The sequence below is a fragment of the Portunus trituberculatus genome, chromosome 41 (assembly GCF_017591435.1).
Source record: "Portunus trituberculatus isolate SZX2019 chromosome 41, ASM1759143v1, whole genome shotgun sequence".
NCBI lineage: Eukaryota > Metazoa > Arthropoda > Malacostraca > Decapoda > Portunidae > Portunus > Portunus trituberculatus.
This window is the reverse complement of record NC_059295.1, coordinates 37,027,714-37,045,538: the sequence shown is the minus strand read 5'-3', so window position 1 is coordinate 37,045,538 and position 17,825 is coordinate 37,027,714. Positions and strand designations below refer to the sequence as shown.

Sequence of the window (17,825 nt, the reverse complement as noted above, 5' to 3'; positions counted from 1 at the left end):
CACACACTCAAGTGCTATTACAACCATACTACATATGTGCCCAACAAACTCTTTACCAACCTGTCTACATGATTATGTCAGTTACGTGCTTGTATCTATCTGATAGGGTTGGATTATAAAGTTTCACCAAACATTTTGACAGAAAAATATAGAAAACTATGATTCTTCCTTCATGAATAGCTGAAATTCCTGAAAATGATTGTCAAATCCCTTGAAAGTCACCAGTGATGGTGTGCCTGGATCATATGCAAGTGACTGATTATCTATACGTTATCTAGGGAATATTACTATGTACAAAGTCACAGATACACCTGGTACATGTTAACAAGTGTGCATTCTCTTAGAGTATTTTTTTTTTCTGTGGGGTTGCAGTATATTTCATTGTCTCATTGATATCAATTATGCTGTTCAGCACATCCTCATGCAACTTAGTTAGGAGGGATGGAGGCAGGCCATCAAGAGCTGTGTTCGCCTTCAATGACATAAACAGGCTCAATGGTGATATCATGAAATAAATCTAATACACTATCTTCTGTAAAACTTTTGGAGATTAATTAATTGCGCAGTTAAATACAATGTGGCATATTTTCTATTTTTTGCAGCACACTTATCTGAAAAAGGAGTAGTCACATGAAGATAACAAAAAAAAGCCTTTTCATAAAAGTTTCATAGCCTGCTAATCATTTAAACTTGGTTTATAGTTGGTGGCCTGAATCATGGTAAACAAAGATACTGTAATGATGACTTTTTTATGTATATGTTATGATTAAAATCCAAGGAATGGAATTTATGGGGTCCACCTGTAGTCACTGGGCTTACCAATGCATCTTGACTAGCATGTGGAGGACAAAGCACAATCTCACAACTTCAATACCAAGAGACAAATGAGTTCATGACAGTCAGCCATTGAAACAATGCCAATGCTGTGAAATAAGAGGAGGAATATACAAATCAAATCAATGTGGCTCCATGCAGACCCAGCGATGTAGTTCTAGGATTAGGAACATGGTGAAGTTTTTCCATGAAGTTCCATGTTTATGATTGACTCTTGGGTATTATTACCCAGCAACGACTCTATCTCTATCCAAACAATTCCACTTAGTTTTGCAAAGTATTCAGCTTCATTCAACACCCAGTTTATATATGTGATCTTTTCCATTTATCATCCTGTCAGTGTGGCCAGACTATCTTGGTGTTTTTCTTTTCAGCCTTTCCAGTATACACCACAAATCATTCCATTTCCTCAGATGCTCATAACACATCCTTCTCACATAATTTGCTTTCTATCCACCTTCTATCATGTTTAATCACATGTTCCCTCTCATAAGTAATTTTCAAAGCATGCACTCTTCACCACTTTGCTGTATTCCTTATGAAGTCTGTGATCCCTACATTAACATTGCCTGCTACTGATATACTGAATTTTTTGTAGGACATATTGAGAAATTCCTGAAAGTCTTCTAATACTTGCATGTTAGTGACTCAATGTTGTATGAATTCATTATGTAATTTTATTTGCTTTTTTCAGGACCAACATCATGGCAGAAAATGAATCACAAGATGCCAGCACTTTAGTCAAGGAAGGAAATAATGCTGATAATGAAGAAGACACACTGTTGGATCAGTCAGATTGTGCTTCAAATGCATCCCCTCTCAAGTCAGTTGGGTTCAATCTTCAGACAGATGTTGCAGAAGAAAATGATGATGAAATTGATTTAGAAATTGATGATGCACTTGATGAAGGGTAAGTGAAATTTTATTGAAAACTTTGACAAACATGATTGAAGTACTGTAAAACTTTGGTTACTAAACACTCTCCTTTTTAACAAATCTATTTCATACTTGGTCTTCTTACCTAGTGGACTTCTCAGTCCCCAACAACAAGTGACAGAGGTTATTTTAGAGGGTGGAAATCCACATCCTCCTGATGTGCCAGCTAATCCATAATATACGTAGTTAGTTAGTGGACAGAAAATATACCTCAAATAATAGCTGGATGTTGCATCATATCCATCATGAAATACAGACATGCTATTTAAATTGATATAAAAGTTCCCCAAAATAACATGGTAGGGCAGATTTGAAAGAATTAATGTTAGTTATTGACACCACAGACTCAGGAAAGGAATTCCACTAAGAGATGCCACACATACTGAAAAGTGTTTTCTAATCTCATGTGAGGTTCAGACATGGGCAAGTTTTAAATGATGCCCCCAGGTAATAGTAATTGGAGAGAGTATAAAGAAATCATCAGGTTCCAAGAAGGTCTCATTATGAAGGATCTTCTAATATTTTATCATATCATGATGTTGCAATCTACCTCTGACAGAGAACAAATTCAAAGCTTTCAGTTGAGAACCATAGTTTATATGCTCAAGCCCTACAGCGGTTTTTGTCCAATGCCGCTGAACAACCTTTAACTTTTTAAAGTCCCCAACATAGCTGAGACACTATAATGTTGAAGAATATTCAAGTATGGGATGGATATATGATATAAATAATGTAATAATGAAAGAAGACTCCCTGCATACCTTACTCTTTAGGGGATTATTATAAATACTGTTTGCCTTTTGGGTATTGTTGGAAATATGCTAATGGAATTTTAAAGAGGTATCAATCATTACTCCTAAGGCAGAAGCAGAGTCTTTCACATGGATTGGATAATTATTTAGGAAATATGTTCCAGAATCTCTGCCATTATCCCATTCTACCAATTATTTTCAAACAAAATTTAGAACTCATAATTTATTTGGTTGCCATACAATAATCTAGCTCTTAAATATAGTTACTTTATTGTAAGTATTAAAAGTTTAAATAAAAGCTGTCATTTATTGTAGCTAATTTATAGTTCTATAAATGTGGAGTGTAGTAAAGGAATCATGAACTGGTAGGCGAACATTTTATTCTTGACTAATTTTGCCCATAGGGCTTCTTCAGGAACCCAGTGGGTGAAATTAGTTGAGAATAAAGTGTTTGCCCTACCAGCCTGTGATTCCTTCACCACGCTCTATGACTCATCATAATATTTCCACAGTTTTATAGATATTTCATATGTAGTAATATATTATTTGGAGAAGAGACAGTGCATAAGACCATAATTTAACTTATAAATAATGTTAGTATTAGTCTGTTGAAGATCCTGTGGCTCTCTTGATATTAGTATTTAAGATCATTCATAATTTACTGTGCAAACTTTGTATTTTGCACTGTTTCAACTAGATTTAATTTTTCCAAAGGAATCGGAATCTGTAATGCACAGGGCAGGTGCCTCTGCCTGGCTTCAGTAGTGTATCGCAGAAAGCACTGCCTTCTTTCACTGTATATTTTTGTGATGAAATCAAAGTTGTTGGTAATTTCAGATATATGGGAATGGAATGTACATTGGAGAGAGGATTTTCACTTAATGAATCTGCCATTGCCAAGGACCTGCGTCATGAACGGTACAGTGATGTGGCCGTTAAGTACATGCCAGGCACATCTCTGCACCGCTACAAGCCTTCATTGAAGCATTTCATACCTATCAGAAAATCATCAACGTATGTTGGATTTCAATATTTTGATTAGAAAATACTGATTTATAAGTAATCTATTATTAGTTTATTAATTAATAATTAATTTACTAATTACTTTAGTATGGATGAAATGAGCAACCCGTAAGGTAACCTAATCCTAGTATCCCTACATACAGACTATTGGCTTCATTGGAGCAATGTTTCCTTCTTTTAGTTTGTAGTACTGAGGTATGAGTATATATATTTGTATGATCAAATTCATATGTTGAAAACATTCTACAATCACTTGGTCATCTTATTTTCTCATTTCCTGAAAAGTTGCACTTTACTACTTGTAAATCTGTCTCTTTGTTTATCTATTATTTGTTTACATGTCTGATTTCATTACAGTTTTGTAGAAATGCCTTAAGTGATAGTCTTAGCAAAAGACTTTTCATTATTACTATTCATAAACTTCATCCATGTGCACTTCAGTATAATCACTCTTAAATTTTGAGCACTTTCTTTCCCATTTGCAGTTTGCCATCCTTTTCTTCCAGTAGCATCTGTTTTTTTCCAATAGTATACTCTTATTTTTTAGAGTAAGAGATGAAATGCCTGTGGATGGAGCAGGCTTGTACAGCTTCATCACCATCTCATGGATTACAAATATGATGTGGAAAGCCTACAAGACAGGACTCAAAGATGATGATGTGCCTCTCTGCTCAAAGTACGACATGTGTGAATACAATACTGATAGGTAAGAGAGAAAGTTGTATTTGCTTGTTATTACAGACCAGACATATGTGCCTCTGCCATTTTTCTGAGAGATTTTCCTTTTAAATGAGTATAGGTTTTTAGTTTGGAAGGTTTTGTTGCAATACTCTCTTAAGAAGTACATACAGGCAACCCCCGCTTAACGAATGGGTTACGTTCCTAAAAAAACGTTCGTTAAGCGAATTTTCGTTAAGCGAACCAATTATAACAAGTTTGACCCCTGACTTGAACTTCCATTGAGAGTAAACAAAGCGAGTGCATCATAATACAGTAAAACGTTTAATGAAAGTAAAAATTATGAAGTTAAACATTTAAGCAGTTTAATTTAAGATAAAGTCATTATAATATACACTAATGTATGTATGTAAGTAACTTTATAAATGTTGATGATCTTAAATTTATGAAGGGAGGGAGAGTGGAGCGGGAAATACGCTAGCTGGCAACCTATGGAATGTAAACAAATGGCGCATCATTGTACCGCATACAAAACTTATGTACCACATTTCCACAAGGCTTTCCATTTTATCCATTACAGAGTCACGAGTTCAGGTGGTTCTTTTAGCTTGTAGGGAAGATATAGTCTCACCAGTCTTCTTTATAGAGTCTGCTGACTTGAAAATAGTAGAGGCAGTAGATGGAGTCAAGATGGAGACGGGCAATGCTGTTAGTTTTCTGGCCTCTCTCGTGTCTGTGAATGATATCCAGCTTCACTTCGAGAGTAGGAGACTTCCTGGTCATCTTAGCAATGCTAGGCAACATTGCAGGGGTGGTTGCAGAGCGTTTTGGTGGCTTGTTGAGTGAGGGAAGACGAGCTGCTGCTGGACACTGTTATTGTTTTGAGCTGAGAGTGTGGAAGGGTAGGGGAGTGAGTGATGCATGTTTTGTCCACGAGAGATGCTAGTGTATTCAAAAGCCTGTCGGCTTGTGTGATACGGCGGGCCTTTCAAACTTGGAAAAAATTACCTGGATAAAATTTTGTTAAAGTGAGTTTGGTGTTCGTTATACGAGCAGATGGTAGTAAAAGGAAATGTTCATTGTAGCGAAATTTCATTGTGTGAACCTTCGTTAAGGGGGGGTTGCCTGTATTTAGAAACTAGCACTTATGAAGTTAGCAACTTTATCTTGTAAAGGCAACTTGACATTCATTTACCCTTGTTTGATATTTTATTACTTCTTGTCTGATTCATACTCTATTTTATTCTTTCATACACTCTATTAAACTTCTTGTCATTTAGTCTTTATTCTTTCCTTTGCACCAGTCTCAGAATTTCAGATAAAGGATTTCCAACTACCCACACGGGGAAATAATATTCTAGATTTAATTCTGACAAACAGGGAGAAGGCAGTTACGCAGGTGGAGGTTGGTGGCCAGCTAGGTAACAGCGATCACAAAGAAATACGGTATACATTGAAATGGCATGAAACTTTTAGAAAAATGAACAATAGGAAAGTACCTGACTTCAGGAAGGCTGATTTCAAGGGCTTAAGGGAATTTTTACAAGGAGTTGCTTGGCAAGAGGAAGGGAGAGATAGTCAGGTAGAAGGAAGGCAAGAGTAGAGAAGGGGGATGAGGTGTGAAGTTGGAGCGGGACAGATAGATAGTGAGGTGGGGGGGGGGAGCTGGATTAGAACATGGGAGGAATCCCGGTCAGCAGAGGGTTGGTGAGATCTATACCGACTTTCTAAATAAAATACATGAGGGTCAGATAGCTAACCTTCCATATAAAACAATAAAATGCAAAGCAATGACCCGAAGTGGATGAAAGACAGATTAAAGCCATGCATAGGGCAAAAAAGGAATACATATAAGAGGCTAAAGGCAGGAGATGAGGCTTTAAGGCCACTATACCATGAATTAGTAAGAACAGTTAAGAGGTTAATAAGGAAAGCAAAAAGTGAATATGAGTTGAGGGTAGCCAGCCAAGCAAAGATGGACCCCAAGGGATTTTTTCAGTTATACAAGATGAAAAGTAGAGAAGAAATATGTCCCTTAAGGACAGTAAATGGGGAGATGGTTAGTTCTGCAGAAGAGATTATTAGAATTATGAAGTATTTTTAACTGTCTTCACCCAGGAGAACACACAGGAAATCCCAGATAGCGAACAGATATTTAGGGCAGAGGATAGTGAAAAGCTGACAGATATTCATACAACTAAGGTGGTGGTAGAACAGGAAATAGATTAACTAAAGAAATTCAGGTCACCAGGACCTGATGAAGTATATCCAAGGGTTCTAAAGGAATGCAAGGAAATCGTCAGCGTGCCTTTAGCCTAGCGCACTGGTCTTCAACCTTTTTTAATGTCGTGATTAAGTAGATGTCCACCCCACCTTGAAAAAGTTTCATTAGAAATCTCACATTTTTAATATTTAAAATCTATGTTTCATATCTCATTTCTCGCGTGGTTGTACTATTGGGGTCTTGAGAGTAGGCGAGGTGGCAACTTTGATGTTACAATAGGTAAATATGTATTTGTAGTATGTATTTTAAGAAATATAGGAGAGAAAGAGAGACAGCTGTCCACCCCTCACTTAATCTCGTCCACTATAAGGTGGACTGTCCACCCAGGTTGAATAGCACTGGCCTAGCGGTACTTTTTAGGATGTCACTGGAGTCAGGTGAGGTACCGATGATGTGGAGAGAAGCTAATGTGGTTCCCATATTTAAGCATATTTAAGAAGGGAGATAAAACCCTAGCATCTAATTACAGGCCTGTCAGCTTAACTTCAATTGTGGGTAAATTAATGGAATCAATAATAGCAAAAAACATTAGGGAACACCTAGACAAACACGGATTGATAAATCAAACACAACATGGATTTATGAAGGGAAAGTCGTGTCTCACAAACTTGTTGAGCTTTTATAGTAAGGTTTATAAGGTGGCAGATAAGGGCAATAATTATGACATTCTATATTTAGCTTTCAGTAAAGCCTTTGACAAGGTACCTCACCAGAGGCTCTTAAAAAAGGTTAAAGCACACGGTATAGATGGTAGAATATTAGGCTGGATTAAAGCATGGTTAGATGACAGGCGACAAAGGGTAGTAATTAATGGATTTAATTCCGAGTGGGGAGAAGTAGTTAGTGGGATGCCACAGGGCTCAGTTTTAGGGCCATTATTAATCCTAATATATATCAATGACTTGGGTAGTGGAATTAATAATGACATTAGTAAATTTGCAGATGACACAAAGATAGGTAGATTAATTAGGTCCGATTTGAATGCCATGGCTGTGCAGGCAGACTTGGATAGGATGAAAGAATGGACAGATAAATGGCAAATGCAGTTCAATATTAACAAGTGCAGGGTACTGAGCGTAGGTAGAGATAATCCAAGCAATAGGTACACGATAGATAATGTGGCATTAGAAAGTTTCAAGTATGAGAAAGATTTAGGAGTCATAGTTAGCTCCGATCTCGGTACAAGGAAGCAATGTATTGAGGCCAGGAATAAGGCAAATAGGGATTCATTTTTAGAAGTGTTAAAAGCAGGAGTCTTGAAGTAACACTAAAATTATACTTGGCGCTGTTCAGGCCACATCTTGACTATGCAGTACAATTCTGGTCCCCACATTTTAGGAAGGATATAGCTCTGTTGGAGTCAGTGCAAAGGAGGATGACTAAAAAGATACAGGGAGTGAGGGATATTCCTTATGAAGAGAGACTGAAAAAACTCAATCTACATTCCTTAGAAAGACGTAGGTTAAGAGGAGACCAGATAGAAGTATTTAAGTGGTATAAGGGTTTTAACAAAGGGGACATGAATGTAGTTCTTAGGATCAGTAGCGGGGACAGAACCAGAAATATTGGCTTTAAACTTGAAAAATTTAGGAAAGAAATGGGAAGAAACTGGTTTTCAAACAGAGTGGTTTATGAGTGGAATGGTCTCAGTGGTCATGTAGTCAAAGCTGAGTCAATAGGGAGCTTTAAAAGAATTTTAGATAAGTTCATGGATGGGGATGATAAATGGAATTAGATAGCTTAAACACACGTAGACTGCCTCGTATAGGCCTGGCGGCCTCTTACAGCTTCCCTCTTTTCTTATGTTGTTATGTACTACTACTACTACTACTACTACTACTACTACTACTACTACTACTACTACTACTACTACTACTACTACTACTACTACTACTACTACTACTACTACTACTACTACTACTACTACTACTACTACTACTACTACTACTACTACTACTACTACTTTGCAGATTAGAAATATTGTGGAATGCAGAGGTGAAGAAGAAGGGTAAAGATGCTGCTTCTCTTCAGTATGTGTTGTGGCAGTTTTATAGGACAAGATTTCTCTTTGGAATTGTCATATTCTCCCTGACCATCATTCTAGGCTTTATTGGGCCTGTAAGTATAATGTTTTGTGTTGAAACTCTGTAGATTAGATTGTTCTACCTTCTTGATAATGATATGATTAATCCATCATGAGTGAACCTTTTTTCTTTATATTTTTGTTGCCCTTGGCCAGTCCTCACCCTGTGGTTCTATCCTTGTCCTCCTTATTCCCCTATCCATCTCCTTAGAAAGGGAGAGAGTATGGATGATGCAGTTTCCTTTCCTGGTTCTTTCTCTCTCTCTCTCTCTCTCTCTCTCTCTCTCTCTCTCTCTCTCTCTCTCTCTCTCTCTCTCTCTCTCTCTCTCTCTCTCTCTCTCTCTCTCTCTCTCTCTCTCTCACACACACACACACACACACACACACACACACACACACACACACACACACACACACACACACACACACACACACACACACACACACAGGACGGCTGAGAGAGGACGGCTCGTCTCTGGCTGTGGACGGGAAGAAGTGAAAATACCTATGGTGTTACAGGGCCCGGGTACCTCTAAGTTAGTGTCCTGTTGATGTCCTACTGTCGCAGAGTGTTGAAAGTGAGGGATATGGAGAGTGGTCCCTGAGATGAGAGTGTGGGCGGTGATTGTTTTGGCCGTAATCAGCTGACGATAACAAACATGGCGGCTACTCCTAGACAACCCAAAGATTTTGAAGGTTTCGTAACTACTCCAAGAGGACTGGAGAAATTAGATATGGATGCAAGAATCCAGGCACTGGAAAGTAAGTTCCTAAACATTTTGTCCATAGAAGAAAAACTGGATAGAGTTATAGCCGAGAATGATTCGTTCAAAAAAGAGATCTATTTGTTAACGATAGCGAATAAAGAGCTATTGAAGGAAAAAGTAGAGATGGAGAAAGAAAACCAACAACTAAGGAAACAATGTGAAGAGATGAAGGCTAAACTCATGGAAATGGAGATGAAAATATCCGAAGGGGACTTGAGGAAGGAGGAATGTCTTAATCTAATTGATGCCAGGATGAAAGAAGTGAACCATGAACATCAGGAGGTACAAAGGTCCTTTAGGAGATAGTGAAAAAGCAGGAAGAGGAAAATAAAGGGATTACGCAGAGGAAATGGTAAAGGCACTAAAGGAAAATGAGTATGTGGTGAGAGATATTGCTGAAAAGAAAAATGTGTGATCATAATAGGATTGAGGAGGAAACTAACAGGAACTGGCAGGACAGGAGGATAAGGAAAATGACAGGATTAAGTCTTTACTGAACAAGATCTCTGTGGAAGAAGAGGACCTATATGCTGAGGTAGAAGAAAGTGTGAGATTGGGAGCTTTTGAGGAAGGCAAGAATAGACCATTAAAATTGAAATTAAAGTCTCAGGTGGCAGCTGAGGCCTTGTTGAGGAGGGCTTGGAAACTTAAGGACTCTGAGGAAACCAAAACAATTTACATAAGAAGAAATATGTCACAGGATGAGCGAATGAAAATGAAGAGCTTGTAACTGAAGTGAAGAGAGGAATGACGAAAGAACAGAGGAGGAAAAGACCAAGTTTTTGGAGGATGAGAAATGGGAGGCTAAAGAAGTGGTGGATAAAACAGACGGAATAGACATTACATGGAAGAAAGAGACTAGGAATGGAATACAAGTGACTTACATGAATATAGATGGATTTCTGTCTAAGAGGCTAGAATGTATGGATTACCTAAGAAATAACGAACCGGACATAATGTGTGTAGTGGAAACAAAGCTAAGGCCGAAATAAAGCTAGACTGGTTTGTTGTAAAACACTACAAAGTATGGAGAAATGATAGAAAAATAAAGGAGGTGGTGGTATAATGGTTCTTACTAAGGAAGATCTGATAGTGAAGGAGGTGAACTATAGTAAGAGAAATGAGGAAGTGATAAGTATGCTTATAACAGATGGCAAGAGGGACATTAATATTATAACAGTATACATACCACCCAGAACCAGTGCTTGGGAATATGAACAGTACCAAATGGTGATGAGAAATACTCTAGACAGAATGAAGCAAGAACTCATCAGAAAGGATAGAGTGATGATAGTTGGAGACTTTAATTGCAAAGAAATAGTGTGGGAAGACTACGAAGTGGTGAACGGTGGTGAGTGGGCAGAGGAATTGTTAAAGGTAGCAACAAATAACTTGATGACACAGTGGGTGAGATCACCAACAAGGTGCAGGGGACAAGATGTTGCAGCAAGGTTGGATTTGGTATTTACCAGGGGCATCTCTCTAAAGAGGAAATTGAACATGAATGTCCCTTGGGAAAAGCGATCATGATGTCCTAAGCTTTGAGCTGGATACGGAATTAAGCACGAATAAGATTGTGGAACGCAGGGAGGAAAAATTAAATTATATTAGGGCAAATTATAACCATATAAGGGAGTTCTTTAATGAAATTGACTGGTCCGTGGTATACCAGGAAAGGGATATGCAATTGAAATACGATAAATTTATGGATTTGTATAACTCTGCTGTGAAAAGTTTGTGCCATATTACAGAAAGAGGACTTTAAATAATAAACAGTGGTTTAATAGAAATTGTGAAGAAGCAAAAAAGAACAAAGAAAAGGCATGGAAGAAACTTAAGAAAAACAGTGATGTATTATCAAGAGAAGTTTACAAAACAGCAAGGAATAGATATGTTGAAGTAAGGAGAACAGCACAGAAGGAATATGAACAGAGGGTGGTGGAAAACTGTGATAGTGACCCAAAATGTTTTACAAATTCATAAATGGAAAACTAAATATAAGGGAGGCAATAGAAAAGGTAAAAATGGGAAGAAGTATATGAGGATGCTGGAGATATAGCTGAAATTTTGAACGACAACTTTTGCAAAGTGTTTACAAAGGAGGAGCATTTTATGGGAGGAAGGCCTACGGAAATAAAGCAAATGCAGGACATCATGGTTACTAAGGAAGATGTAAGGAAAATTATAAGCAATCTGGATATTAATAAATCAATGGGGCCTGATGGCATATCTGGGAGGTTGCTAAATGAATGTAAGGATCAATTGTTGAACCCGTATTTGATATTGTGGAAACCTCCATACGAACAGGATTAGTCCCGAAAGAGTGGAAAAGAGCTGACATTGTGCCTATATATAAGAATGGTAGTAGAATGGAACCGCTAAATTATAGACCAGTATCGTTGACTAGTATATTGTGCAAGGTATGTGAAGAAGTAATTAAAGCTAAGTGGAGTGAGTATCTAGAAAGTGAAAACATTCTGAGTGAAAGACAGTTTGGTTTCAGAAAAGGAAGATCGTGTATCCAATTTATTATGTTTTTATTCAAGAGTGACTGACATACTACAACATAGAGAGGGATGGGTGGATGCTATCTACCTGGACTTGAGAAAGGCCTTTGATAAAGTACCACACAATAGACTGATGTGGAAACTAAAGAAGATTGGAGGAGTAAATGATAAACTAGCAAAATGGATGGAAAATTACTTAATGGGAAGAGAAATGAGAACAGTGGTGAGAGGAAGGAAGTCCGAGTGGAAGAAGGTAACCAGTGGAGTTCCACAAGGGTCAGTGCTGGTCCCATCATGTTTTTGATTTATGTTAATGATATGCCAGTAGGAATTGACAGTTACATGAACATGTTTGCGGACGATACTAAAATTATGAGGAGAGTAAAGAATGTGGAAGATTGTAACAAGTTACAGGAAGATCTTGATAAAATATATGAGTGGAGTAAGGAGTGGCAGATGGAATTTAATATAGACAAGACCCATGTTATGAAAATGGGAAGAAGTAGATACAGACCAAACTGGGATTACAGGCTGGGTGATGAGAAAATTAAAGAGACCAATGAGGAGAAAGACTTAGGAGTAACCGTGCAAAACACTTTGTCACCGGAGAAACACATTAACAAGATTTTTTGGAAAACATATAACATGCTTCAAAATATTGGCCTTGCATTCCACTACCTAGATGAAGGAATGATGAAGAAGATATTATGTACCTTAATAAGACCCCAGTTAGAATATGCAGCATGTGTCTGGTCACCGCATATGAAGAAAAATGTGAAGAAGGTAGAAAGGGTACAGAGGCTGGCAACAAGGATGGTACCAGGACTCAGGAGTTAGACTATGAGGAAAGACTGAGGAAGCTGGGGCTGACCACATTAGAAGAGAGAAGAACAAGAGGAGACATGATAACTATGTATAAATTGGTGAACAAGATTGACATACTGGACAGAGAGTTGATAAAGGTGACCACAAGTAATCATCTCCGAGGACATGGAAAAAGCTAATAAAGACATCTGTCTAAATGACGTGAGAAAATACAGTTCCCGCATCGTAGCATTGATAAGTGGAATAAACTGAGCAGTGATGTCGTTGATGCGGTGTGTGTCAATCAGATGAAAGAGAGATATGACAGGAATGGACAAGGAGACAGGACACAGAGAGCTTAGCTCGGGCCCTGTAATACACAAATAGGTAAATACAAACAGGTAAACACACACACACACACACACACACACACACACACACACACATAAAGAGGTGTGTTGGGAGGACTGGTCAATGGAAGGATCAGAGACAACATGGGAAATACACTATTGACACTGGCAATGGAAAATGTGTTAACTCAGTGGGTCAAAGAAGATACTAGGTTTGGAGGAGAGGGAGCATCGTCAAGACTGGACTTGGTCTTTAGTACAGAGCCAATGGTCATTGAGGAGATGAGGGTGGAGTGCCCTTTAGCAAAGAGTGATCATGCAGTTTTGGAGTTCAAGGTGATAGATGAAGAGAAATCTAGAAGAAATGAAGAATATAAAGTGGGAAGATGGAATTATGCCAAGACAGATTTTGGAAACCTAAAGAAATTCTTTCAAGAGACAAATTGATGAAATTCAAGAGTGCTAAGGGAGCAAATGAAAAGTGGAAGGAATTTATAAAAATATACAAAGAAGGTGAGAAAAATTTGTACCAATAAGACAACATAGAGAAGTTGGAAAGCAGGACTGGTTTAACGATAGATGTGAAAAGGCTAGAACAAGAAAAGAGGATGCATGGAAGAGGTGGAGAAGGAAAAGACGGATTAAGCAGTGGAAAGTTACAAAAGAGCAAGAAATGAATATGTGTTGATTAGAAGAGAAGAAAGAAAGAAACAAGAAAAGGATATAATTGATAAATGTAAAGACCAACCAAGGCTTTTTACAGACATGTGAACAACAACATCAAAAATAGAGAAAGTATTGAAAGTTTAGAAGTAAATGGAGTATACAGTGAAGATCCCAGGAAATGGCAGAGGCTATGAATGGATGCTTTGGAAGGTATTCACAAAGGAGACTGCTTTTGACAAACCACTGGTAATGGAACAGAAAGGGATTATGAAGGAGTTTCAAGTAACTGTGGAGGAGATCAAGAACATGATGGGGAGTTTAGAAGTGAGAAAAGCTGTGGGACCTGATGGGGTATCAGGATGGATTTTAAGAGAATGCAGGAGCAATTGGCAGAAAAAGTTTGTGAAGTAATTGATGCCTCATTAAGGGAAGGTGTAGTGCCCCAAGACTGGAAAAGAGCTAACATTGTCCCAATCTATAAATCAGGTAACAAGAGAGACCCATTGAACTATAGACCAGTGTCACTTACAAGTGTGGTAGCTAAGATGTGTGAGAGGGTGGTGAAGACTAGATGGACAGACTTCTTGGAGAAAAATGACATACTTTGTGAGTGTCAATTTGGTTTTAGAAAGGGCGTTCATGCACGACAAACCTGATATGTTACTATTCGAGGGTGATAGATGTAATACAGGAAAGAGATGGTTGGGCTGATGGAATATATCTGGATTTAAAAAAGGCCTTTGATAAGGTACCACACCAGAGACTGATCTGGAAACTTGAAATGGTAGGAGGAGTGCATGGCAGTTTACTAAAATGGATGGAAGACTTTTGGTAGGAAGAGAAATGAGAACAATAATTAAGGACAGACCATCAGAATGGGGATTGGTGGAGAGTGGAGTTCCACAGGGATCAGTGTTGGCACCAGTAATGTTCGCAGTCTACATAAATGACATGGTGGATGGGGTGTCCAGTTATGTGAGCCTATTTGCAGACGATGCAAAATTGTTAAGAAAAGTGAGATGTGACAAAGATTGCGAACTACTCCAGGAAGACTTGGACAGAATATGGAAATGGAGCTGTACATGGCAAATGGAGTTCAACACGACAAAATGCAAGAAAATAGAGTTTGGCAAGAGTGAAAGAAGAATCAGGAGTATGTACAAGATAGGAAATGAAGACATAAAACCAGTCATGAAGAAAAGACCTTGGGGTGACAATTACCAATGACCTATCGCCAGAGAGACATATAAACAAAATAATTGGAGAAGTATTGAACTTATTGAGGAACATAAGAGTGGCGTTCGATATCTAGATGAAGAAATGATGAAGAAAATAATTACTGCAATGATAAGACCGAGGCTTGAATATGCAACAATACAGTGGGCTCGAACTTAAAGAAACACATAAGGAAACTAGAGAAAGTACAGAGGGCTGCAACAAAATGGTGCCTGACTTAAGAGATTTGACTTATGAAGACAGACTGAAAAGAATGCAACTTCCAACCCTGGAAAACAGAAGAGAAAGGGGAGACCTGATAGCAATATACAGAGTGATGATTGGCATGGAAAAAATGGATAGGGAAGATCTGTGTATGTGGAATGGAAGAATGTCGAGAGGGCATGGGAAAAACTAAAATGGCCACTTATAGGAGAGATGTGAAAAAATATAGCTTCCCTCATAGAAGGGTGGAAGCATGGAATAGTTTAGACGTGGAAGTGGTCAACGCAAGGAATATTCATGATTTTAAGAAAAAGCTGGACATTAATAGATATGGAGACGGGACAACACGAGCATAGCTCTTTTCCCGTATGTTACAATTAGGTAAATACAATTAGGTAAATACACACACACACACACACACACACACACACACACACACACACACACACACACACACACTAGAATGGAAGAGAGGCAGTGTAATACCAATATCTAAAGGAGGAAAGGCAACTGAACCACTAAAGTACAGACCAGTGTCACTTACAAGTGTCTTGGGGGAAGTTATGTGAAATAATTATCAAAGAAAAATGGGTTAAATTTCTAGAAGAGGAGCAAGTCTTATTGAACAGACAATTTGGGTTCAGGAGGTCATGTGTATCAAACTTATTAAGCTTCTACTCATGAGTTATTGCAGGACTTGAAAACAGAGATGGATGGGTAGACACAGTATACCTGGATATTAAAAAGGCTTTTGATAAAGTCCCTCATGGAAGACTACTTTGGAAACTAGAGAGATAGGAGGAAAAGGAACTTTGCTGAATGGACAAAAGATTATTTGAAGGATAGGGAAATGAGAACTGTGATCAGAGATACATACTCATCTTGGGGTAAAGTAACTAGTGGAGTACCACAAGGGTCAGTGTTAGCTCCCAATATGTTTCAGATTTATGTAAATGACATTCACATTGGGATAAACAGTTATATAAATTTATTTGCTGATGATGCAAAGATGCTAAGAGTTATCAAAACCAGAGAGGACTGTCTGCTGTTGCAGGAAGATATAAACAAGATCTATGAGTGGAGCAGGAAGTGGAAATTGGAGTTTAATGCCAAGAAATGTCACATAATGGAACTAGGAAAGAGTAAGAGAAGACCAGTATAGAACTATTTGATGGGAGAGGAACAAATAATGAAGACTAAAGAGGAAAAAGATTTGGGAGTGATCATACAGGAAAATCTGAGCCCCGTAAAACACATAAACAAGATATTTGGGCTATCATATAAAATGTTGACTAATATAAGAGTGGCATTTCATTACATGGATAAAGATATGATGAAAGAAAATCATCACAAGCATGATACGCCGAAGGCTGGAATATGCAGCAGTGGTATGGTCTCCGAGCTCTAAAAAGGATATAAGAAAATTGGAAAGGATACGGAAGATTGCTACAAAGATGGTGCTGGAATTAAAGAACCTCACATATGAAGAACAACTGAAGGAAATGGGACTGCTAACCTTACAAGATAGAAGAGAACGTTGGGACCTAATAACAATGTTTAAGATGGTAAATGATATTGAAAAGATAGACAAAGAAGACTTGGTGCTGTTGACAGAAGAAGGAAGGACAAGACAACATAAAAAGAAGATCAGGATGAGGCAGTGTGTGAAGGACATTGGAAAATACAGTTTTCCACACAGAACGGTGGAAAAATGGAATGCATTGGATAATGAAATTGTTACAGACATAATGTGCATAACTTAAGGAAAAATTAGATGAATGGATATATAAAAAATATATATATATATATATATATATATATATATATATATATATAAAAAAATATATATATATATATATATATATATATATATATATATATATATATATATATATATATATATATATATATATATATATATATATATATATATATATATATATATATATATATATATATATATATATAAAGAAAAATAGAAATGAGGAAGAAAGGAAGAGACACAATGAATTGGTGGCAGAAGCAAGGGAAAAAAATAATGAAAGGTCAGAGGAGGAGAAGAAGGCATTTTTGGAGAATTCTAAGAGACAGGATAAGGAAATGGTATATAAAAGAGAGGGAAGAGAAAAAAATGGAGCAAGTTTAACTAAAGGTGATAAGAGCAAGAGATTAAAATTGATGTATACGAACATAGACAGGGTTTTATCAAGTAAATTAGAATTAAGAGATTACATAAAGAAAAAAAAGAAGAACTGGATATTGTATGCCTGGCTGAAACAAAATTAAATGAGGCAATAAAGATAGAAATGGGTAATAGGTATAATATATGGAGGAGAGACAGAGTGGGTAAAGGAGGAGGAGTAGTCATGATGATGTTAAGGAAAGAGATGGTGGTAAACCAAGTGGAGTGTGGGGAAGGAAAAGCACAAGTACTGTATGTATTAAGATATTGATAAGAAAGAGTTAACAATCATTGGAACGTATGTGTCACCAAAAACAAATTCATAGACCAATCAAGAGTATAAAGACATGATAGATGACACAATAAGGAGTCTAAGGAAAGTCATTAAAGAAAGGAGAAAAATTATATTAATAAGAGATTTCAACTATAAAGAGGTGGACTGGGAAAATTATGAAAGTGGTATGGGGGAAAAAGCTTGGGGAGAAAGATTCCTGAATCTAATGATAGATAATACGATGG

General features: G+C 37.5%; 1 protein-coding gene across 7 annotated transcripts in view; it reads left to right on the top strand.

The window, feature by feature from the left end:
- LOC123517119 (multidrug resistance-associated protein 5-like) overlaps positions 1 to 17,825 on the top strand; it is a 124,062-nt gene that overhangs the window by 1,747 nt on the left and 104,490 nt on the right. For 6 of the 7 annotated variants that reach the window (XM_045277035.1, XM_045277034.1, XM_045277030.1 and 3 more), the window contains exons 2-5: positions 1,529 to 1,744; positions 3,360 to 3,536; positions 4,093 to 4,251; positions 8,478 to 8,625. In XM_045277035.1, coding sequence (XP_045132970.1) covers positions 1,539 to 1,744; positions 3,360 to 3,536; positions 4,093 to 4,251; positions 8,478 to 8,625 — 690 coding nt within the window. In that variant the 5' untranslated portion in view covers positions 1,529 to 1,538. Of the gene's footprint in view, positions 1 to 1,528; positions 1,745 to 3,359; positions 3,537 to 4,092; positions 4,252 to 8,477; positions 8,626 to 17,825 lie in introns of those variants that run through there. The other variant, XM_045277036.1, reaches the window with a different exon arrangement.